This window comes from Bombina bombina, chromosome 12 (assembly GCF_027579735.1).
Source record: "Bombina bombina isolate aBomBom1 chromosome 12, aBomBom1.pri, whole genome shotgun sequence".
Taxonomy (NCBI): domain Eukaryota; kingdom Metazoa; phylum Chordata; class Amphibia; order Anura; family Bombinatoridae; genus Bombina; species Bombina bombina.
The window spans coordinates 31,875,798-31,901,100 of record NC_069510.1 but is presented as its reverse complement, the minus strand read 5'-3'; the positions used below and the strand labels follow the sequence as shown (position 1 = coordinate 31,901,100).

The following is a 25,303-nucleotide window of genomic DNA, read 5'->3' as shown; positions in this document are numbered from 1 at the left end:
GGCACTTTTACGGCCCAGCGTACCTGGTTTTCAAAGCGCCAGCCTGGAGGCGGCGGATCCCATAGGAATCAATGGGAGTCTGACCATAGCGAAAGTACAAGTTCGCTGCTGACAGACATCCCATTGATTCCTATGGGAGCTGTCTACACCTAACACCCTAACATGTACCCCGAGTCTAAACACCACTAATCTGACCCCCCCTACACCGCCGCAACTAAATAAAGTTATTACCCCCTAAACCGCCGCTCCCGGAGCCCACCGCAACTATAATAAATGTATTAACCCCTAACCCGCCGCTCCCTGAACCCGCCGCAACCTATATTAAATGTATTAACCCCTATCCTGCCCCCCCTACACCGTCGCCACCTATAATAAATTTATTAACCCCTATCCTGCCCCCCCTACACCGTCGCCACCTATAATAAATTTATTAACCCCTATCCTGCCCCCCACTACGCCGCCGCCGCCACTGTAATAAAATGATTAACCCCTAAACCTAAGTCTAACCCTAACGCCCCCTAACTTAAATATTAATTAAATAAATCTAAATAAATTAACTCTTATTAACTAAATGAATCCTATTTAAAACTAAATACTTACCTTTAAAATAAACCCTAATATAGCTACAATATAAATAATAATTATATTCTAGCTATCTTAGGATTTCTTTTTATTTTACAGGTACCTTTCAATTTATTTTAACTAGGTACAATAGCTATTAAATAGTTATTAACTATTTAATAGCTTACCTAGCTAAAATAAAGAGAAATGTACCTGTGAAATAAATCCTAACCTAAGTTACAATTACACCTAACACTACACTATACTTTAATAAATTATTCCTATTTAAAAATAAATACTTACCTGTAAAATAAACCCTAAGATAGCTACAATGTAATTAATAATTACATTGTAGCTATCTTAGGATTTATATTTATTTTACAGGTAACTTTGTATTTATTTTAGCTAGTTAGAATAGTTATTAAATAGTTATTAACTATTTAATAACTACCTAGCTAAAAGAAATACAAAATTACCTGTAAAATAAATCCTAACTTAAGTTACAATTAAACCTAATACTACACTATCATTAAATTAACTAAATAAACTACCTACAAAGAACTACAATGAAATACAATTACATAAACTAACTAAAGTACAAAAAATAAAAAAAGCTAAGTTACAAAAAATAAAAAATTAAGTTACAAACATGTTAAAAATATTACAACAATTTTAAGCTACTTACACCTAATCTAAGCCCCCTAATAAAATAACAAAACCCCCCAAAATAAAAAAAATCCCTACCCTATTCTAAATTACATAAATTTCAAAGCTCTTTTACCTTACCAGCCCTTAAAAGGGCTATTTGTGGGGGCATGCCCCAAAAAGTTCAGCTCTTTTGCCTGTAAAAGAAAAATACAACCCCCCCCCCAACATTAAAACCCACCACCCACATACCCCTAATCTAACCCAAACCCCCCTTACAAAAACCTAACACTAATCCCCTGAAGATCATCCTACCTTGAGTCGTCTTCACTCAGCCGAGCCACCGATGGAACTGAAGAGGACATCCGGAGCGGAAGAAGTTAATCCTCCAAGCGGCGCTGAAGAAGTCTTCGATCCGGCCGATGTCATCTTCAAAGAGGCGCTGAAGAGGTCTTCTATCCGGGCGAAGTCATCTTCCAAGCCGGGTCTTCAATCTTCCTTCCGCCGACGCGGAACCACCTTCTTCACCGACGGACTACGACGAATGACGGCTCCTTTAAGGGACGTCATCCAAGATGGCGTCCCCTCAATTCCGATTGGCTGATAGGATTCTATCAGCCAATCGGAATTAAGGTAGGAAAATCTGATTGGCTGATGGAATCAGCCAATCAGATTCAAGTTCAATCCGATTGGCTGATCCAATCAGCCAATCAGATTGAGCTCGCATTCTATTGGCTGATCGGAACAGCCAATAGAATGCGAGCTCAATCTGATTGGCTGATTCCATCAGCCAATCAGATTTTCCTACCTTAATTCCGATTGGCTGATGGCGTCCCCTCAATTCCGATTGGCTGATAGGATTCTATCAGCCAATCGGAATTAAGGTAGGAAAATCTGATTGGCTGATGGAATCAGCCAATCAGATTGAGCTCGCATTCTATTGGCTGTTCCGATCAGCCAATAGAATGCGAGCTCAATCTGATTGGCTGATTGGATCAGCCAATCGGATTGAACTTGAATCTGATTGGCTGATTCCATCAGCCAATCAGATTTTCCTACCTTAATTCCGATTGGCTGATAGAATCCTATCAGCCAATCGGAATTGAGGGGACGCCATCTTGGATGACGTCCCTTAAAGGAGCCGTCATTCGTCGTAGTCCGTCGGTGAAGAAGGTGGTTCCGCGTCGGCGGAAGGAAGATTGAAGACCCGGCTTGGAAGATGACTTCGCCCGGATAGAAGACCTCTTCAGCGCCTCTTTGAAGATGACATCGGCCGGATCGAAGACTTCTTCAGCGCCGCTTGGAGGATTAACTTCTTCCGCTCCGGATGTCCTCTTCAGTTCCATCGGTGGCTCGGCTGAGTGAAGACGACTCAAGGTAGGATGATCTTCAGGGGATTAGTGTTAGGTTTTTGTAAGGGGGGTTTGGGTTAGATTAGGGGTATGTGGGTGGTGGGTTTTAATGTTGGGGGGGGGGGTTGTATTTTTCTTTTACAGGCAAAAGAGCTGAACTTTTTGGGGCATGCCCCCACAAATGGCCCTTTTAAGGGCTGGTAAGGTAAAAGAGCTTTGAAATTTATGTAATTTAGAATAGGGTAGGGATTTTTTTTATTTTGGGGGGTTTTGTTATTTTATTAGGGGGCTTAGATTAGGTGTAAGTAGCTTAAAATTGTTGTAATATTTTTAACATGTTTGTAACTTAATTTTTTATTTTTTGTAACTTAGCTTTTTTTATTTTTTGTACTTTAGTTAGTTTATGTAATTGTATTTCATTGTAGTTCTTTGTAGGTAGTTTATTTAGTTAATTTAATGATAGTGTAGTATTAGGTTTAATTGTAACTTAAGTTAGGATTTATTTTACAGGTAATTTTGTATTTCTTTTAGCTAGGTAGTTATTAAATAGTTAATAACTATTTAATAACTATTCTAACTAGCTAAAATAAATACAAAGTTACCTGTAAAATAAATATAAATCCTAAGATAGCTATAATATAATTATTAATTACATTGTAGCTATCTTAGGGTTTATTTTACAGGTAAGTATTTAGTTTTAAATAGGAATAATTTATTAAAGTATAGTGTAGTGTTAGGTGTAATTGTAACTTAGGTTAGGATTTATTTCACAGGTACATTTCTCTTTATTTTAGCTAGGTAAGCTATTAAATAGTTAATAACTATTTAATAGTTATTGTACATGGTTAAAATAAATTGAAAGGTACCTGTAAAATAAAAAGAAATCCTAAGATAGCTAGAATATAATTATTATTTATATTGTAGCTATATTAGGGTTTATTTTAAAGGTAAGTATTTAGTTTTAAATATGATTCATTTAGTTACTAAGAGTTAATTTATTTAGATTTATTTAATTAATATTTAAGTTAGGGGGGCGTTATGGTTAGGGTTAGACTTAGGTTTAGGGGTTAATCATTTTATTACAGTGGCGGCGGCGTAGTGGGGGGCAGGATAGGGGTTAATAAATTTATTATAGGTTGCGGCGGGTTCATGGAGCGGCGGTTTAGGGGTTAAACTATTTATTTAGTTGCGGAGAGGTGCGGGATCAGCAGGATAGGGGTTAATAATTTTATAATAGAGGGCGACGGTATAGGGGGGCAGGATAGGGGTTACTAGGTATAATGTAGGTGGCAGCGGTGTCCGGGAGCGGCGGTTTAGGGGTTAATACATTTATAAGACTTGCGGCGGGGTCTAGGAGCGGCGGTTTAGGGGTTAATACATTTATAAGACTTGCGGCGGGGTCTAGGAGCGGCGGTTTAGGGGTTAGTAACTTTATTTAGTTGCGGGGGCCTCCGGGGGCGCCGGTATAGGGGGTAGAACAGTGTAGTTTAGTGTGAGTGCTTAGTGACAGGCTAGCAATAAAGCTGGGAAAAAGCCGAAGGGCAGCGAGATCGGATGAGTGATAACTGTCACAGTCCGCTGCTCATCGCCCCGCGGCTTTTTGACAGCTTTATTTGATAACTTAGGCGAACGTATTCAAGGTCCGCGGCGGCGAAGGTAGGCGAGCTTAGGCGGACGTATTGGGCCGGCGAAGCCAGAAAAGTAGACGGCTTGATAAGTAGCCCCCGCAATGTCCTAGATCCGTGGGTTGTGGACATAGTACCTCAGGGTTACAAAATAGGATTCAGATCTTGCCCTCCACAGGGCAGATTTCTCCTGTCAAGCATATCCTCAAACCAGGTAAAGATGGATGCCTTCTTAGATTGTGTAGAGGACCTATCCTCCCTGGGAGTTATTGTACCAGTTCCTCTAGAGGAACAAGGTACACTACTCTTAATTTTCCAAGACTCCTTATCCTCAGACATGGTACCCTAGGATTGGCGTAAAGCTGATGTGGTGCCACTCTTCCAAAAGGGAAGCAGGGATGATCCAGGAAGCTAAAGACCAGTTAGTCTGACATCAATAGTGGGGAAGATATTTGAAGGGATTATAAGGGATTAAATTGATGAGCACATTCATGTAAACAAGATTATGAGTTCAGATCAGCATGGTTTTATGAGAAATAGATCATGTCAAACTAATCTAATTAGCTTCTAGGAGGAAGTAAGTAAAAATATAGATAAAGGGGAGTCAGTTGATGTGATATACTAAGATTTTGCAAAGGCATTTGATACAGTGCCACATGAGAGATTAATGCACAAAATTAAGGGACTGGGAATAGCTGAAAATGTTAGCTCATGGATAAATAACTGTATAAAAGATAGAGAGCAACGAGTAGTAGTGAATGGATCATACTCAGATTGGACAAAGGTAATCAGTGGAGTCCCCCAGGGATCAGTACTGGGCCCTGTTATTTTTAATATTTTTATATATGACTTGGAGCAAGGATTAAATAGCGACATCTCCATTTTTGCAGATGATACTATGTTAAGTAAGGGCATTAGGTCAGAGCAGGATGAACTTTCGTTACAAATGGATCTGCAAAAATTAGAAGTATGGGCAGGTAAATAGAAAATGAGATTTAATACCGGAAAATGCGAGGTTCTACATTTTGGAAGTAAAAAACTTAAATTATGCTTACCTGATAACTTCCTTTTCTTCTGATGGAAAGAGTCCACAGCTGCATTCATTACTTTTGTGAATTCAGAACCTGGCCACCAGGAGGAGGCAAAGATACCCCAACCAAAGGCTTAAATACCTCCCCCACTTACCTTATCCCCCAGTCATTCTGCCGAGGAACAAGGAACAGTAGAAGAAATATCAGGGTGAAAGGGGCCAGAAAAATATAAGGACGCTCCACATAAAATTACGGATGGGGAGCTGTGGACTCTTTCCATCTGAAGAAAAGAAAATTATCAGGTAAGCATAATTTAAGTTTTTCTTCATAAATGGAAAGAGTCCACAGCTGCATTCATTACTTTTGGGAAAACAATACCCAAGCTATAGAGGACACTGAATGCAAAAACGGAAGGATACAAGAGGCGGCCCATTCTGAGGGCACCTGGCCTGAAATCCCCTACCCAACAAAATCCCGCTTTGTCAGAACACAATAACAACTTTGAAAAAAAGGAAAAGGCCCAAGGACACTGACTCGCAGATAGTCCACAGCCTTGCTAGAGACCGCAGGAACTAGACTCGACTGAGTCAACAGCCTCCAAGAGCCACCGTCCCCAGCAGTCGGTCTCCAAACATCACACCCCTTACTAAAGAAAAGGAACAAACTACCATATTCTTCCACAAAGAAGAAAAGGCACGGAGAAAACATAATTGTACTTGTAAAGCGCGGCTAATCCCCCTTAAGGGACTCAAGGCGCTGCTCATTTTATGAACCTCGAAAGGAGGAAAGGCTGAGTAGACCTCGCCGGTAAACGAACTTGCAACCCTCGGTTTGCTACAGTGCAGAGTAGCCACAGTGCATTAGTATGCTGAACTAAAAAGGGCACATTGAGTCCTAAATAAAAACACAGCAAAAACCTGAGAAACCGGGTCAGGCTAACAGAGACCCAACCAGTCTCATAGAAACAAGGGGAGGCAATGCCCAGACCCCAGAAATACAGAAACCAGGGGATAAGGCCGGGAGTCTGAAACAGAGAGAGGATCTTCTCCTAACACAGTGCAACCGCACTCTAGAAAGCAACTGAAGACGAAGATCCCCAAGTCGCAAAAAGGTATCTCAGAATACCGAAATATTCATAATGAAACCTCGTGCAGCAAGCTCAGATAGGTCTGATGAACAACACCTGAAGCAAAACGACTGCACGCTGCAGTCATCTAAAAATGACTCTGAAACTTCAATACTTGCAGGGCAAGTAGAAAGCAGCTGAAGATAGGATCCTTCAGATTGCTAAGTATCCACCAACCAGCGGATAACGTCTCAGGCTATCTAAGAGCAACCAGTCCTTCCCACAAATCTTGAATGTGGAGAAAGGAAAAACCTCAAAAAGGCTTACTGTACCTCACATGCTCCGAGGATGAAATAGCAAAGCAACGGATCTCAGATCCTGCTCCAACACCAGACGAGCCCAAGCAACAGACATGTCTTATAGACAGGGGGACTGAAGACCCCAACCACAAGCCCCCAGGGAATGGAAGAATAAAGGGGGGACTCACCCACCCCAACAAAGCTTGTGTGCCAACCCAATCCGCTCCTCCAAAATAAAGCACTCCCAAGGAGAATTCCCTAAGACCTGGAACAGAGAAAAGTGCAATAGATCCGTAGGAAGACCTGTCACAACTATTTTAGTCTCTACGTAGAGAGACCAATTTCCAACAGATGAAACAGAGCCCACAGAGCAGCAGATAGTGCCCCTTACATAAATAAGCCACCTGGTCCAACCTACTACACACAGGGCAGCACAAGGACCCTCCAGAGAGAGGAAACCCCAACTCATAAGGAAGATAAACTATCCCCTCCAAAGGGAAGGGCACAGATAAGAACAGCGTACATGTCCACAAGGCATGAAGCGATAGTATGATCAAAACACGGACCGAATGAAAAATCATCCAGACACCACTGTTGACCCAACAGAGAAAAAAAACTCCCCATAGAGGAGCACACTCCGTCCGAAGGACAAGTCAGGCCTTAAAGTTTATGACCAGTACCCGAAGGTGGATGAGAACTCTGGCCTACCTGCTCGCAAGCCCAATGAGCTAGCCCCTATGTCGCAACATAGGATACCTGAAAAACTGGGTCGTCGCGAACCAGTCCATTGGATCATAAGTCTCCAGACAAGACCCGGGACCCAGAATCATCCTAGAATGAACGACACCCTCAGGGAACAGAAGATACCCCGTCTGAAGCAATCAGACCTCACAGGGGATGAGAACCGGGAAACACGGAGATTGGATACAGGACTCACTCGTAATTCCGAGCCCAAAGGGAAGAGAACACCCTTAGCCGGAGGTCAACACCCCCCCAGCAAGGTACTAGGCTGTGACAAAGTTACGCAATTTCTCTAGAGCCCAAAGGACCCAAGGGCAGTACTAAGGGAAAAGGAAATGAGAACAGAGTCACCCAAAAGAGAGTAGAAGAAAGGCTAGTCTCCATAATCCTTTCAGATTAGTGTTCCAGAGGACCACACCCAAGGGAGAAGAATGCAAAGCATCTTGAACCCAGGCAGAAAAAGATCCCCTAAGCAAAAAGCTTGGAAAAAGAGACAACACCTCCTATCACCCCTGATATGGAGACGACTAACTCCAGAAGGAAGACAGAGCCTTACGGCCTTCACTTCCTAATTAAGCAGCCAAATACACCACAAAAAATGGACAAAGTCCAGAAAGTCTCGGCCCAAAGGAAGAGAACCTCTAAAAGGAATAAATCCTAAAAGGACACTTCCAAAGAGACCATGAAAGGCAAAACCGTAAGAACAGCGGTATGAAGGACCTAAATCCTCCAAGCCTCCAACCCACAACGGAAGGAACACTCTAGTTCCCGAAAAATGTGGAAATGACTGAACATGTCACCGCGGATTTCAACGGAGTCACGGCCCAATAGATTGAAAGGCGAATGAGGAATGAACCAATCCCCCAAGTCCTCTCAGGATGCTAGTTGAAGCTTGTAAAAGAAGACAGTCACACAATCCTATTGTGATCACTGGGCGCCCTCACTGGACCAACCGGACATAAAAAGGTGCCACGTGTCTAAACTAGGCCTCAAAGACAGAAGGATTTGTACCCAATCAGGACCAGCCTGAAACCAAGGGCCCCAGCACTGTCAAGGCCACATAGTCTCCCTTGATGATGGAGGGATAAAAACAGTCAGACAGACTTTTGTAAACAGAGCGAACAAAATCACGAGTATTAAATCCAGAGAGGAAAGTTCCTGAAGGAAACATCACACCACAACATGAGCTTTAAACCAAATAAAAATCATCCTCACCGGATGAAAATAAAAGATAAGGCAACCCATAGGTTATCACCCAGGAAGAACGGACAGACCCGCAGGACCAGCCCAACAGGGGTCCGAGACTTCCAAGCTCAGAACTGGAAAAGGATACACAAATAACAGACTTTAAGAAGATTACTTCATCCCCTTACGTCTATGTATGCAAGCCAGTCGAAGAGTAAGACTGAGAATCCCCAGACCCATTAAGAGTGGGATCCTCCAGCAATGCCAAAAACGTGCCTTAGTAGGACACGAAGGCGCGCCAGTCTAAAACGAAAGGCGCAATATACCTCCGCCGGGACAAAAGGAAACACCGGCCCGAAGGTTGAGCCCCTGAGGCCTCAGGGGCAGTCGCTTCCCCCCGGAAGGCTGAACTAGACCAGGCGATCCCACACCTGACGAGCCCCAGTTAACAAAACACAGTCAATATCTTAAGCACACTCCCGGGAGGTGCAGATGTGCCAGCGCCAAAGATATGGCCATGCAGAACCGTGTCGTAACCTCCAGTGGGAACAGGCCACACCCCCTAGAAAGGATAAGTAGCGTTTGGGTTACCTGCATGCGTAGTAAGAGTTGATGGTAGGGAACTCGTCTCGTGAGAAATAGAATCCCCAGAGATATATGGATCAGTGGACCCCCGATTCCCTGATCCCGAGGAACAGAGCACTCTAAAGCAGCATTCGGAACATAACTGATGGGCATATATCACCCGGGCCAATTCATATTCTACGCAAGAAGTAGAGTCTGAATCAGAGACATCTGTCTCCAAGAATCCTTCATAACCGGGACACTGCCGCCTACAGAGAACCAGACACCAGTGGACCAGGATTTCTCCGTCGCCACGCGGTCAGGAAAATGGATATGGGGTCACAAGGTAAACCGTGCAGTCCATGCAAAAGCGTGCCCAACCGAAAAGGCCACGTCACTAGACATAGGCCGTTATGTTCCAAAAGCTGAAGCAACACTACACAGTAGCAGATAGAATCACATAACAAATATGATTATAAACCCCCCTGTTCAATAATCACCCTCAGTAGATAGTAACCCTCGATTCCTAGGAGCGTCACTGAGACCCTATGTTAAAGTTAATCCCGAAAGGTTGTAGCCCCTCTTGGATAAACAGTTGAAATTACAATACATCCATCATAAAAGTAAAATGAAACACGGCCCTTCAAGTGTGACAGATAGTAGTGTTGCCGCAGCCATGGACTTGAGAGAAAAAAGCAGGCAGCGAAACTCATCAACGCTGATTGCTTGTGGAGCTGTTAATATGAGTCGGGATGGTTTCGCAGAAAGACTCTCCCTGCATCTCCGGACTCTAACTTTCACCCATGCTCTCACTGAGAGGCTGACAGGACTACTTAAAACTCTAGTCCCATGCCGAAGAGTACTACCCTCCATAAGAGACTATTAAAAAACTTCTGACACTTCTCTACCAACCTCCTGGGATTAAAGGCAAAGAATGACTGGGAGATGAGGGACGTGGGAGGAGTATTTAAGCATTTGGCTGGGGTGTCTTTGCCTCCTCCTGGTGGCCAGGTTCTGCATTCTCAAAAATAATGAATGCAGCTGTGGACTCGATTTATGAAGAAAATAAGCAGGCAACATATTATTTAAATGAGACAAGATTTAGCCAAACAGAGGAGGAAAGGGATTTGGGAGTACTGTAGTAATAGATATCAAGCTAAAGATGTGTGCACAATGCAGGGAAGCGGCTACAAAGGCTAATAAGATACTAGCATGTACTAAAAGAGTTATTGATTCAAGGGAGGAAAGCATAATTCTGTCACTATATAAATCCCTGCTAAGACCTCACCTTGAGTATGGAGTGCAGTTCTGGGGGCCGATTGCAATAAAAGATATTGCAGAACTAGAAAAAGTTCAGAGAAGGGCAACAAAGCTAATAAGGGGAATTGAGAATTTAAGCTATGAGTAGAGGCTAGCCAAACTGGGTCTGTTTTCTTTAGAAAAAAGGCGCTTGATAGGTGAGATGATTACTTTATATAAATATAGTCAAAGCCATATACAGAGATGGCAGAAGCTCTGTTTATTCCAAGAAATTTGTTTGTGACAAGAGGTCACAATTTAAGGTTGGAGGAAAGGAGATTTAATCTCCTGCAACGGAAACGTTTTTTCACTGTAAGAGCAATAAAATTGTGAAACTCATTACCAAAGGAGGTAGTGAATCCCAATACCTTAGATACATTTAAAAATTGTTTGGATACATTTCTGTCTAGAAACAAAATTTATGGATATGATTGCTAGTATTAAATGGGTCACCTTTTAGTGGGATTATTTAAGCTTAACTGGAGCTTTGTAAGTATTTTAGATTTGTATAGGTTGAACTTGATGGACTTCGGTCTTTTTTCAACCTCATTTACTATGTTACTATGTTATGATTCTATTCAAATCTATTTGTGGTTCCCAAATAGGAGAGAACTTTCCGTCTCATCCAAGACCTAAAGTGGCTCAACAAATTCCTCAGGGTTAAGTCCTTCAAGATGGAATCTATTCATTCCATTCTTCTATTGGTTCAGGAAGGTCAGTTCATGACGACCATAGACCTGAAAGACACGTATTTACACGTTCCCATTCACAGGGATCATCACCGGTTTCTAAGGTTTGCCTTTCTGGACAAGCATTTCCAGTTTGTTGCCCTTCCGTTTGATCTTGCCACAGCTCCCAGAATATTCACAAAAGTTCTGGGAGCCCTATTGGCAGTGATCAGATCCCAGGGAATTGCTGTGGTGCTGTATCTAGACATCTTGGTTCAGGCGTCATCTTTTCATCTAGCAAAATCTCATACAGAGATGATGTTGTTTTTTTCTACGTTCCCACGGTTTAAAAATTAATCTGGAAAAGAGTTCTCTAGTTCAAACTATAAGAGTGTGTTTCCTAGGGACAATCATAGATTCCCTGTCTATGAAGATTTTTCTAACGGACGTCAGAAAATCCAAACTTCTTGCTTCTTGTCTTTTTCTCCAGTCTGCCTTTTCTCCATCAGTGGCTCAATACATGGAGGTGATTGGTCTAATGGTGGCTTCCATGGACATCATTCCTTTTGCTAGGTTCCATCTACGACTGTTGAAGCTTTGCATGCTCAGTCAATGGAACGGACACTATTCAGATTTATCGCAGAGGATAAATCTGGACCCCCTGACAAGAGACTCTCTCTCGTGGTGGATTTCACAGGAACATCTGTCTCGGTGAACTTGCTTCCTGAGACCTTCCTGGGTGATTGTGACTACGGCTGATGTGATCTGTAACTGTTTGAACTGAGCATTACCCACTTGCTGGGTGACGCTTCAGCTAATCATCAGTCGTGACGTCAGACGCCACTTCACTTGTGGTTGGCGCTAGTAAGATCTTGGATGTCGGGCTGATAGTGGGACTCGGTAAACGGCTGCACAACAACTCATCAGGGACATTAATTTTGTATGGTTGCCGTACTGTCCTTATTTTAACGTAAGCACTTATGTATTATTGCACTTTTTTATTGAATAAATTCACTAAGCCGTTTTTGCGCTTCTCCTATTGTTATCTTAGTACATTATCTCCTTTGGCTTGGGGAAATACCACTGAAAGAGAGCTGCATCGGCTGACATAGACCTAAGTACTCTGACCTGGACATCGATATATAGACGTTTCATTTTATTTCACCTTTAATCTCGACTTTTGTGGCACCCTATTGTACTGTTTTTTACTAGAAGGTATTTTTGTGCTATTTTTTAGAGATATACTGTATCTCTGGATTTATATCTTGAGCTCACTGTGCCTACTGTATTTTTTTTACAGGTAATATTATTATTAGAAACCAGGAGTAACCCGCAGCACAATAGTGTAAAAAAAGAAAAATGTATTTCAACACTAGAAAATTGTACAAAACATGGACAAATGTACAATGTAGATTAACATGTGTCCTTGTTAGATGCAGGTTACATGTGGCCTGTTAGCTGCAGCCATGACACAGGAAAACACAGCTGAACCAGAAAGGCGGAGCAATACACATAGGGGAAATGCATAATAGGTCTGAGGTAAGGTACCACAGAAAACAGGAGAGTGACCAAAAAGGTCACTAGACGGCAGCACAGAATAAACCTAGAGTAGCTTTGAGAAAATGGCATAGAAAACTATATAATTTCTTAACTATATCAACATGAATATTAACAGAGGATATCTCATATTCCATGCCCCATTGGGGCGGCACACTCTCCGTCTGGCATAGTAAATGTCAATATTTAAATTGTACCGGAAGTTATGCATAACAATGTAATTTGCCTAGATGTCTTGAAGACCTGAAAGATATAAGGAGAACATATATATAATGCAACAACAACTATAATATAAAGCTTCAAGTTGTGTCAATTAAAGTTCAAGATACTTCCTTCTTGAAGTCACAGGAAGAATCTAACAGCATACGTAAGTAAGCTCAGTCTCCAAAGGGCAAGAGAAAAATAAGTTCTGTGATCTGTCTGATGAAAGTTTTTATAGTCCCTTGTCTTGCAATTTTCGCCTCCACCTTACGCACCTTACCATCATCACTAGGAATTCTCTTTACAATCAGTCCCATGGGTCATTCGATTCTTTCATCTTGCTGGTCCTTGAGGAGAACGAAATCTCCAACCTTGATGTTAGGGTTCAGACGTTTCCATTTCCTGCGTCCTTTCAGAGTAGAGAGACACTCTATCCTCCAACGATTCCAGAAGCAGTTGGCAAGGTGTTGTACTCACTTCCACTGATTGTAGCACAGATATCCTGTTTTAAAGTCTCCAGGTGGAACAAGAACAGACCCAAGCTTCTGAGTAAGAAGAGTAGCTGGAGTAAGGAGAGTTGGGGTCTCTGGATCTACAGACACTGGAACAAGTGGTCTTGAATTGATTATGGCAGATGCTTCTGCCAGGAAGGTGGTTAGAATCTCATGGTGAGTCTTGTGGAGTTCAAGTCCATAAGCATGGAGTCCAGTATTTAACGTGTGATGCCTTTCATTCTCTCCCATGAACTACCCATGTGGGAAGAATGAGGAGGATTGAAAATCCATGTACAGCCCTTTTCAGCTAAAAGGTCTTCAATTGACCTAGAGTTGAGATGTAACTCTCGATGGGCTCCAACGAAATTAGTTCCACAGTCAGATCTTAATGTCTTGACTGGTCCTCTGATGGCAAGGAACCGCCTTAGAGCATTGATGAAACTTGAGGCATCCATTTATTCTATTACTTCAATGTGTACTGCACACACTCTCATGCAAGTGTACAACACTGCCTGTTGTTTGCTATTTGCTTGGCCACCTTGAGTTCTGTGGGCTGTTACCATCCATGGTGCAAAGACATCCAAACCAACATGAGTGAAAGGTGCGTCAGTACTTAACATGTCAACTGGCAAATCTGACATTTGCTGTTGCTGATGTTTACCTCTTAGTTTACGGCACTGATCACAGCTGTGCAGTGTAGCTGTAATTTGTCTTTTTGCTCCTATAATCCAAAGTCCTGCAGCTCTTATGGCACCCTCTGTGAAGTGTCTACCTTGGTGCTTAACCCCTTCATGGTAGTGCCGTATTAGCAAAGTGGAGAGGTGATATGATTGCGAGCAGGTATAATGAGAGGATTCTGTTCTTGACCTCCCAAATTAGCCTTGTTTAAATGTCCTCCAACCCTTAACATGCCATCAAAGTCAATGAATGGGTTCAGGTTAGCCATTGGACTGTTTATTTTGGAATGTCCCTCTTGTCACAGATACATTTACTTTCTGAGCCAAAGACATCCTGTTGTACACTGAGTATTATGAACAGTTCACTTTCAGCAATATCTTTTGCAGGAAGAAACTTTTGGCACACGTGCCAACCTTGACAGTGAGCATCTGTGGGCTTCGTGTGAGAGCAGTGTGCAATATGGACTAACCTTGCAGTAGTGCGTACAAGCCTTGTCCACTTGGAGAAACATTCAAAGCGTTGACAGCCCAAGGCAAGTCTGTTTCAGTTCTGGTGACAAAGGTTTTTACTTCAGGACGAATCTCTGGATCGTTGTCAGGTTCTAGAAGACTGAAGACATCAGCTGTGGTTTCTTCTGGATGATCCAGCAGGAATTCGGGACCTGTTAACCAAGAAGAATTTGCAAAGACACTTGCAGACACCGGCCTGGTGGCATAATCTGCAGGATTAATTTCAGATGGAACATAATACCATTGTTTGGGCTTAGATGATTTCCTGATTCTTTCTACACGGTTGCTAACATAGAAATGTTAAGTCTGGTTGTATATGTAGCTCAGAACAACTTTGCTGTCTGTGTAGAACTTGACATCATTTATCTGAATGTCTAGCTCCTGCAGAATGAAATCTGCAATTTCTACAGCTAGCACGGTCCCACAAAGTTCAAGCCTGGGAATTGTGTGTTCAGGCTTAGGAGCTAATTTAGCTTTCCCAAACAGAAACCCTATATTGGTTTGATTAGAAGAGTCTCTTACCTTGAGGTAGGCAACAGCTGCTATGGCCTCAATAGATGCATCTGAAGATGTGAAGCTCTTTTCTCTGACTTGTAGCAAGGGAAGCTGAAGTGTAGCAGCATGGTATACGAATTCCATCTAAGGCATGTCGAAATTGTTTCCAGGACTCCCACTTTGAAAGCTTGTTTATTGGTAGTGGAGCATCCCAATCATTAATAATCTATGAGAGCTGTCTCAATAGGGCTTTACCTTGTATGGTGATGGGAGCCACACATCCCAGTGGATCATATAGGCTGTTCACCACTGACAGAACACCAAGTTTGGTAAATGGCTTGTCTGCAAAGCTGACTTGAAAGCCAAAGGTGTCCATTAATAAGTCCCACCCTAGGCCCAGACTTCTCTGTACAGGTGGAATGTCCATTCCCAGATTTAAGTCTTTAAACCCTGTGGTATGGTTGCCAGGTTGAAAGGCCTTCATAACAGCAACACTGTTTGAAGCAATCTTGTGTAGTCTGAGCTTGAGCAGATCTATGGCTTCTTCATCTATAGGTAAAGATTTAAGTCCATCATCTACATAGAAGTCTCTCTCAACGAAGTGTCAAGCATCCACACCATACTAATTTTCTCCATCAAGAGCAGTCCTTCGTAAACTGTATGTTGCAACAGCAGATGAAGGGCTATTTCCGAAAACGTACTGTACCTTCATACGGTATTCAATCATCTTATTGTCCATGTTGTTGTCATGGTGCCACAGAAACCTTAGAAAGTTCCTATGGTCTTCTTGTACAATGAAGCAATGAATTTTGTTTTTTAATATCAGCAGTTATGGCAACTGGCTCTCTTCTGAACCTTATAAGTACACCTACAAGGTTGTTGGTTAGGTTAGGACCAGTGAGAAGAACATCATTCAGGATACGCCTTGATACTTGGCACTGGAGTCGAACACTACCCTGATTTATTTTGGCTTACGTGGATGATACACTCTGAAGAAAGGCAGGTACCAGCACTAATGGAGTCTTTGAAGTGGTGGAGCTGGCTCGGCATGATCATTGTCAAAGATTCTTTTCATAAAGGCAATTAAATGGTCCTTCATTTCAGGCCTGTTCTTTAGTGTTCGTTGAAGTGAGTTGATTCTGGATAATGCCTGTTCACGATTGTTTGAGAGTTTGACCCTTGCAGCATTAAAGGGCAACGGTGCAACCCAGATGTTAGACTCGTCCTTGAAGAATTCTTTGTCCATTACTTTGATGAATTCTCTGTCTTCAACTGACAAGGCTATTTTGTTGTCATCACTTGTAGTACAAAACACTGTGGTACCCAGATTGTCATCACAAAGGATAGGAGTATCATCAGGTATTTGGATGATGTCAAGAGGCTTCCCCCTTACTTCATAATGGCGAGGGCACTGTTTGAAGTGGGATGCACGTCCATTTCCTAATATGTAAGTTTTGAAGGAGTATATCTCAGACGACGTATGCATTCTATTCAAGCATACATCGCCCACTATCACCCAGCCTAAATCAAGTCTTTGTGCATAAGGGGCATTATTAGGTCCATCGCACTGCTCGCGTACTTTAAGTTCTCTGAGAATGTCTCTTCCTAGCAGGACCAAGATTTCAGCATTCATGTCCATTGCCGGAATCTCATCAAGGTGCCTTAAGTGAGGATGGTGATATGCAGCCTCTGGAATAGAACTCTCTTCCCTTTCGTCTGGTATCTGGTCACACTCGACTAATGTTGGTAGGGGTATGCCTTTGTTTTTATTTTTATATGAGAGACCATGAATCCATGGTATACGGTGTTGCATGACCCTCTTTGCCGAAGATCTCAAAGAATTTAGGCTTAACCAGGGATTTGTTGCTCTGTTCATCTATTATAGCATACATCTTAGCAACTTTCTCAGATTGATCCTGTGGGTAAATCTTGACTAGGCATACCTAGGCACAGCATTTGTGGTCTAAGCCTTCTCCACAGACTTCTGTGCATGCAGAGGAAACACTCGCTGTGACTGGCGCACAACTTTGTTGCTCCCCGCCATGAATTAAGACAGGGGTGGAGGCAGTTAGCTGCTGTGGGTTGTCTGGAAGTGGAGTAGGATGCATAGCTGTAACGTGTCTGTCGCTACTGCATTCTGTGCACTTGATGACAATTTTACAGTCTTTAGCAAAGTAACCATAAGAAGCACAACACCTGTAGCATACTCCAAGTTTCTGAAGAATCTCTCTGTGCTCTTGTAAAGTCTTTGCCCTAAGTTGGGTTCGCAGAAGCTGAAGCTGGGATCGTTTCTCATCCAGGCTTGATTGCTGATGAACTTGCAGAAATATAGGAATTGAGGAAACGATACGTTATTATCTCTTTTGTATCTTGAGCTCTGTTGCGCCCATTTCTCTTGCAGGTTGCATGGCAGTTTAGACACCACTGGATTGACACCATGAGCAGTGTCCAGGTAGCTTAGTCCAGGTAGACGTGGGTCTGTCTTTGCCAACTCTAGCTCCATGAGGAGGTCACTTAGTTCTTGGATCGTGCAATATTCTTTGTTCCCTATTTTTGCAAAGTTTTGCAGTCTCTTGAACAGAGAGCTTTCTATGGCTTCAGAGCTACCATAGGCTTGCTCAAGTGATCAACATGTACTGTTATCAGTCTTTTAACACGATCTGCAGATTCTGGCCCCAGCCACTTTATGAGCAAATAAAGTTCCTCCTTGGTTGTAAGGTCGAGATCAGCAATAGCAGTCTTGAAGGTTGATCACCAGGCCCTGTAGCTCTCTGGACAGTCGTCAAACCTTGAGAGGCTTGTGTTAATGAGCTTGCGGTGTATCATGTATCTGGCAAAGTCAGTCAAGTCTGATCTCTCACTCTTTGGTGCCAAAGTAACTTGAATAACCCCTTGGGTGTGAAAGTTCTCTGGTGAAGAAGGGTAAAGTATACCAGGATAAAATGATGTTGTAAGAGTTTTCAACTGTGTTGTAGTCTCTAAGGCTTCTGCTGGCTGTGGCTTGAGCTGCGGCTTGTCACTGTAAGTCACCTTGTTGTCAGCGGGAGGTGATGCGGTTTGCTGCGTAGATGCACTTGTGTTGTGGATTTGAAGAGGCTCAGGCATTTGGTGCTGAGAGGTCTCTGTCGGGAGTCAGAGCGATGGTGTTAGTAGGAGGTACAGGAGATGACTCTGTATCGTTGCAAATATTATGCTTTAGCACGTATTCACTAGTGCATTCAACTGGGTCTTCCAGATCTGCTGGGATAAGGCAGTCTGAATTAGTACTTTCTCCCATTGCTCGTTTAAGGACTTTCAGCCTTGCTAGGACAGCTGCTTCTTCCTTTTCCATTTGCAGAATCTTTATTTGGGAATCCACCTCTGCTTGCTGGGCAGCCATTTGTGCTTGGAGAGCTTTGCTTTGGGCTTCCATCTCTACTTCCTTTCTGGTAAAGGAGCTTTGCGCTTTTTTTGATTCTGCATCTGCACGCGCCTCAATTAGCTTGTTGCTTAATGTTGAACTTCTGGAGCGAGAGAATCTAGAAGAACGTGCAGTGAGCTTAGTTGACGTGGATCGATGAGATCTGGTCTCCTGCAGTTGAGCAATGCGGAACTCTGCCCTTTCTTTAGCAATTTGTACTAAGAGATCTCTATGTTGGTCCAGTGCATCAGTCCTGGTCAGTTCTGCTGAAGAGTCCTTTATATTAAAGTCCTGTAAGAAGGCTGTGTATTTTGCAGACAGCCGCTGGTAGCGCTCATACGAAGCAGATAGGTGATCTATAGAGTCTCTCAATTTGGCTGGTTGATCATTAAAGTGTGACAAAACTGACATGCATCACGAAATTCTGTCCCATAGGTCTGACAGATTGCTGGAGAACTAATCTATAGTGGTTTCATAGTTTTCTCTGAGTTTCTGTGTCGGTTTTATTGTACGTTTGGGTCTTACACTCTGTTCAGCAATATCTGCAGGATCTGCTCCCTGTACATCTGCGGATTCAGAGGCATGATGTGTCTGTGTTGGTTCAGCCATAAAAGAGTGCTCAGAGCCTTGTCTAGACATTTTTTCAAGTTTTGCAAAAAATGGTACTGTCTCTTTAAGAAGACAAACAGCAGCTTAGACAGGTTGGGTAACACAGTTCAATGCAGAGAAACAGTTTTCAACATTCACAGACGAAGTGCAGTAAGCTTGTGCGACCATGTGCTTTCACAAGATGCTTGATTGCAGATTAGGCACGCACTTATACATAGCAGGCTGTAGGAATTCTATACAACCTTTGACTATTCTGACTCAGATAGTTGTAATAATGATCTATCCCTTGCTGAGACCTCTATGCCTGGCCTGAATAAGAAGAAACAATCACTGCGGACAATCCTTGTCAGATAGCTGAATACCTCGTCCATCCACACAGTTGCTTTATTCTGAATATCAGGTTACAGCAGACAATAGGATACAGCAGATGAATGGTTACAGTATTTAAGCTGTCAAAAGTTGATACTATTCGTAGCGTGCAATGTAGATTAACGTGTCCTTGTTACATGTGGCCTGTTAGCTGAACCAGAAGGGCGGAACAATACACATAGGGGAAATGCATAATATGTCTAGGGAAGGTACCACAGAATACAGGAGTGTTACCAAAAAGGTCACTAAATGGCAGCACAGAATAAACAGAGTAGCTTTTCGAAAATGGCATAAAAAACTATATAATTTCTTAACTATATCAACATGAATATTAACAGAGGCTGTGTCATATTCTATGCCCCATTGGGGCGGCACAATGTCTATGGAGAAAGCGTGCACGAGCACGGCAAAACAGCGCTTGTATTTTGTGCGGTATGGAGCTCAACGCAACCATATCGCTCGCACAAGCCGGCTGTTTGAAATCTTGTAATGACACCGCTATGGAGGGTGAAATAATGCAACTTTTGTTGCGTTCGTTAAATACCCTCTAACGCACATAACTTGTAATCTACCTGTTAGAGAACTAGAAAGAAACCAAAGAAGGAATCATAATGGCACTTCTGGTTTGCAATTATATATTTTTTTAATTAAAGGGACACCTCAAGTAAAAATAAAGTTTTATGATTCAGAAAGAGCAGCAGTTTTAAGACACTTTCCAATTTACTTCCATTATCAAATTTTGTGATTGGCTGATGTTTTTCACATGATACAGGGGGCTGGACAATTGGAGAAATTTTTTTTTTTTTTTTTTAAATTTTTCAGAATTTTATTTGAAATTCAGAGTAGGTGTTAAAGCATTGTCTCTCTATTATAAACTTGTTAATTATATAGTTCTACTGCATTGAGTGGTCCTTAAACTATTTTGTGTTTTAACATTTGTAGATGATTCATCTGTGCTCCAAAGACACTATGCAGCTTTTCAGGAAAGGTTTTTCCAGATGTGCGACAAGGAAGTCACCAAAGTCAATACTTTTCATGCAGGTAAAACAGAATTATGTGTTGTGTGTAAAGGGACAGTCTACTTGAAAATTTTTATTGTTTAAAAATATAGATAATCCCTTTATTACCCATTCCCCAGTTTTGCATAAACAACACTTAAATTAGTATATTTTTTACCTCTGTGATTACCTTGTATCTAAGCCTCTGCAGACTGCCCCCTTATTTCAGTTCTTTTGACAGACTTGCAGTTTAGCCAATCAGTGATGGGTCATAAATATTTCCATGGGAGTGAGCTAACATGAACTAGCACTTTCTAACTGTGAAAAACTGTCAAAATGCACTGAGATAAGAGGCGGCCTTCAAAAGCTTAGAAATTGGTGTATGAGCCAATCTTGGTTTAGCTTTCAACAAAGAATACCAAGAAACAAAGCAAATTTCATGATAAAAGTATATTGGAAAGTTGTTTAAAATTACATGCCCTATCTGAATCATGAAAGTTTATTTTTGACTTGTCTGTCCCTTAAAATGTATTCTTTACCAATTAACCCCTTAAAGCCAGCCAGTTTAAATGGCGCTGCTCTCACTAGCAGCATTGAGATTGCGCTATAACCCAATACATCCTGAAGTGAGGCATGTTGTAATAGGGCATTGCGCCACTTTTGGTAAAATCTGAGCTACTACAGGGTCAAAAAACTCTTAAGGACGTGCAACATACATGGTAAATCTGTGTCATTAAGTGGTTTAATAATCTACTGATGTCGTCTCCATAGACTTTAAGGGGGGAATTGAATAGGGAAAATATAATTTACTTTTTTTTCCACTGTCCGAATTCAGAATTCTATTTTTGTCTCCATGTAAAGAAAAGCTTGCTGAAGCTCACAGAAGATTCATAACATTGGAAGCAGACCTAGATGTGGTGATGGAGTCCCAGGAAGTCACAAAGTCTCCATCTTTCCAAAAGCACAGGAGGAGCCCTCACAGATTCTATACACACAGAGCGCAACACAAAACACTTTGCGATCTCAAACTTGCCTTCAGCGAACTCTATCTCAGCCTTGTGTTACTGCAGAACTACCAGGTATGATCTGTCCACTAATGTAATATTCATCTATCAGATTCTATCTGTATTGTGCAACCTAACCTGAAACTCATATAGTTTTTATAAAGCTGTCAACCTCACGGATCTGAAAAAGTGCACTGCTCATGTCACAGGGTGAGAGAATACCTGTGCTACAAGATGGTTACTTCCTGTATGAAGAGGCGGGTTAAAATACCACAGCTTTGAAGACAGGTGCTGACACAAGAGGAAAACTATTAGTATAGTGAATAGTAACCTTGCTATTGTAGTTTTGCCATCAACTTATTGTCCTTTTAAAGGGACATTGTAGTTAAACATTATCTATCATTCATACAAAGGAGCAGCATTTAAATATTTGGAAAATATGTTTTGTCTAAAAAATGTTAAATAAAAGCTGTTTAAATTTCAATTTAAACAAATGCTGTAGTATCAATTATGTATTTACTACTAATGCGTATTGGCTGTTAAGGATTTATAAATCTATTCGTAGAGAGGAACTTGCCTCTGCAAACCCAAGAAGTCATAAGTTTATTAAGAACATAAATATGTATTTTTAAAAGAGAAAAACACTTTTTTAAATGCTTTCTTTAGATGAAGGAAAATGTCTAGAATGTCCATTTAAACTAGTATTTGTTTTAAAGCAAAATTAACTGAATATTTTGTTATTTAATAGCTTTTCCCATAAGGTAGGGCATACCACCCAACATTTCCCAGACTCCCTCTATGACTTGGATGTCTAGGTTGTGTGAGGGACATTTGTGGGTGTTTCTAGGTGGGCCATGTTTAGAAGGGGCAGAACTATTTAAGAGGGGTGGATCTATCAGTGTTGCATAGGAGGAGTTAGATGGGTCATGGGCCATTGGGCAATAAAATGAATAAATGCATGCAATATAATTAACACTCACATTTTGTGCCCCCATCCTTAATACTTCTGTCCTAGGCCAAAATATGCCCCTGCTATACATGTGTATTGCCACAGTATATGATGGAGTGCTGCAAAATAAATCATAATTATTTAGCCAATATTTAAAATTAATTTAATAGTGCAGGGGTCATGATTTTCTGTAAATACATAAAGAAATGGTAGCGCTCAACCAGGAATGAGCAACAACTCATTAACTTGTTCTGTAGCGAATTACCACCTAGGAGCAGCCTCTTTTATCCCAGTTGTGCTATTCACAGAGGAGAACTTTTCTGAAGTATATGAGTCTGATCCCACCTAACAAGGTCAGTCCATACAGAAATACCAGGCAATTCTCCTATGAACAAGGAACATGGCAACCACAGATGATCATTTCAGCCTTCTGTAGACCTTGTCAGTGAGGTGCAGCCATAGTCCTCTAAGCACTTTGAGGAAGGAGTCCATGTCTGTCTGGTTCCCCCCCCATCACCCTTAGGGAGACTTCCCCAGGGTCATAATGCAAATTACCACCTAGGAACAGCCTCTTTTATCCCAATTGTGCTTTTCACAGAGGAAAACTTCCCTGAGATCAGTCATGCTTTTTATCAAATAGTTATTCTGTCTATTTATCTATTATACTTATCTTTTTAACAGACATGTGTGCAATGCTGTCATAATGGTGCCATTTTGATGTCAGATTAAAAAGGTATTTTATATTTTTTTCATATTTTGTAATTATATTTTTGGCAGAATCTAAATTACATGGGCTTCGGTAAGATCACAGAAAAATACGACAAACTCTTTGGAACCCAGAGAGGGAGTGAATGGAAGATGTTATGTGTGGACACTTCCCCGTTCTACACCAGCAAAAAGAATGACCAACTTATTCAAGAAGTGGAGGTACATATTTGCATAAAAATACAAACGACACATATGCTGCGGGATATACCAATATAATTATAAACCATTATAAGTCTGATATTTTTTTATCACGCTATTACTTGAAAATCTTTGTAAAGTTTTACAAATAAAGAATTGTATTTACCAAACCTTACTTTTTAAGACAATGCTCAACAACTGTCATTGTAACTCCCTACTGATAGATCATAGACAATGATAGAACACCAGTGGACAGGATTCCTGGACCAAAGATATATCTCTTTTGCCATTGAGTGTACTGATATCTGGTATATAGGAAAACAGCTTGTCAAATAAAATTAATTTTAAAAATCGACATTAAAGGGACAGTCAACACCAGAATTTTTGTTGTTTTAAAAGATAGATAATCCCTTAACCCCTTAATGACAACTGACGTACCAGGTACGTCCTGCAAAAACTTGCAGTTAGTGACAATGGACGTACCTGGTACGTCAGTTGTCTTAGAGAGTGCTGGAAGCGATCGCAATCGCTTCCAGCAGCTCTCAGGGTATTGCAGTGATGCTTCGATATTGAGGCATCCTGCAATACCCTTTAGAAAGCATCCGATGCAGAGAGAGCCACTCTGTGGCCCTCTCTGCACCGGTAGCGATGCGGCCGTTCGTTGGTGGGTGGGAGCTTACAGGGAGGAGGGTGGGCGGCCCATCGCTACCCGGCATCCGGTTCCTTTAAGTGCATTGTGCACGCCGGATGCGAGTGTGCGGGGGGGCTGCGTGCACGCGCGCGCGTGCGCGCAGCAATCACTGGCACTGCCACCAATGAATCTTGGTAAGAGGGAGGGGGGCAGAATTTTTTAAATAAATGATCTGGATCAGGATCAGGATCTGGATCTGGTGGGGGTGGGGGGTGGGGGGGGGGGTGTTGGGGCAGCTACACTACAGAAAAAATAAAAATAAAAAATGCAAAAACACTTTATTTTTTGGGGGAAACTGGGTACTGGCAGACAGCTGCCAGTACCCAAGATGGTGGCAATTAGGTAGGTGGGGAGGGTTAGAGAGGTGTTTGGGGGGGATCAGGGAGGTTGGGGGTTAAGGCAGGGGTCCATCACAGCTGAATAATTAAAAAAAAAAAAAAAAAAAAAAAAAACACCTTTTATTTTAGTACTGGCAGACTTTCTGCCAGTACTTAAAATGGCGGGGACAATTGTGGGGTGGGGGAGGGAAGAGAGCTGTCTGGGAGGGATCAGGGGGTGGGATGTGTCAGGTGGGAGGCTAATCTCTACACTAAAGCTAAAATTAACCCTGCAAGCTCTCTACAAGCTACCTAATTAACCCCTTCACTGCTGGGCTTAATACAAGTGTGGTGCGCAGCAGCATTTAGCGGCCTCCTAATTGCCAAAAAGCAACGCCAAAGCCATATATGTCTGCTATTTATGAACAAAGGAGATCCCAGAGAAGCATTTACAACCATTTGTGCCATAATTGCACAAGCTGTTTGTAAATAATTTAAGTGAAAAACCTAAAATTGTGAAAAATGTCACTTTTTTTTTTATTTGCTCCCATTTGGCAGTGAAATGGTGGCATGAAATATACCAAAATGGGCCTAGATCAATACTTTGGGTTGTCTACTACACTACACTAAAGCTAAAATTAACCCTTCAAGGTCCCTACAAGATCCCTAATTAACCCCTTCACTGCTGGGCATAATACACGTGTGGTGCGCAGCTGCATTTAGCGGCCTTCTAATTACCAAAAAGCAACGCCAAAGCCATATATGTCTGCTATTTCTGAACAAAGGGGATCCCAGAGAAGCATTTACAACCATTTGTGCCATAATTGCACAAACTGTTTGTAAATAATTTCAGTGAGAAACCTAAAGTTTGTGACAAAATTTGTGAAAAAGTGAACAATTTTTTTTATTTGCTCGCATTTGGCAGTGAAATGGTGGCATGAAATATACCAAAATGGGCATAAATCAATACTTTGGGTTGTCTTCTAAAAAAAAATATATACATGTCAAGGGATATTCAGGGATTCCGGACAGATATCAGTGTTCCAATGTAACTAGCGCTAATTTTGAAAAAAAGTGGTTTGGAAATAGC

At 41.8% G+C, this 25,303-nt stretch overlaps 1 protein-coding gene across 1 annotated transcript in view; it reads left to right on the top strand.

Annotated features, from left to right (window-relative positions):
• The window catches only part of LOC128642776 (xenotropic and polytropic retrovirus receptor 1 homolog), a 556,720-nt gene that overhangs the window by 278,668 nt on the left and 252,749 nt on the right, over positions 1-25,303 (top strand). Inside the window, exons 4-6 of the mRNA XM_053695572.1 lie at positions 20,291-20,389; positions 21,208-21,425; positions 23,077-23,226. Coding sequence (XP_053551547.1) covers positions 20,291-20,389; positions 21,208-21,425; positions 23,077-23,226 — 467 coding nt within the window. The remainder of the gene's footprint in view (positions 1-20,290; positions 20,390-21,207; positions 21,426-23,076; positions 23,227-25,303) is intronic.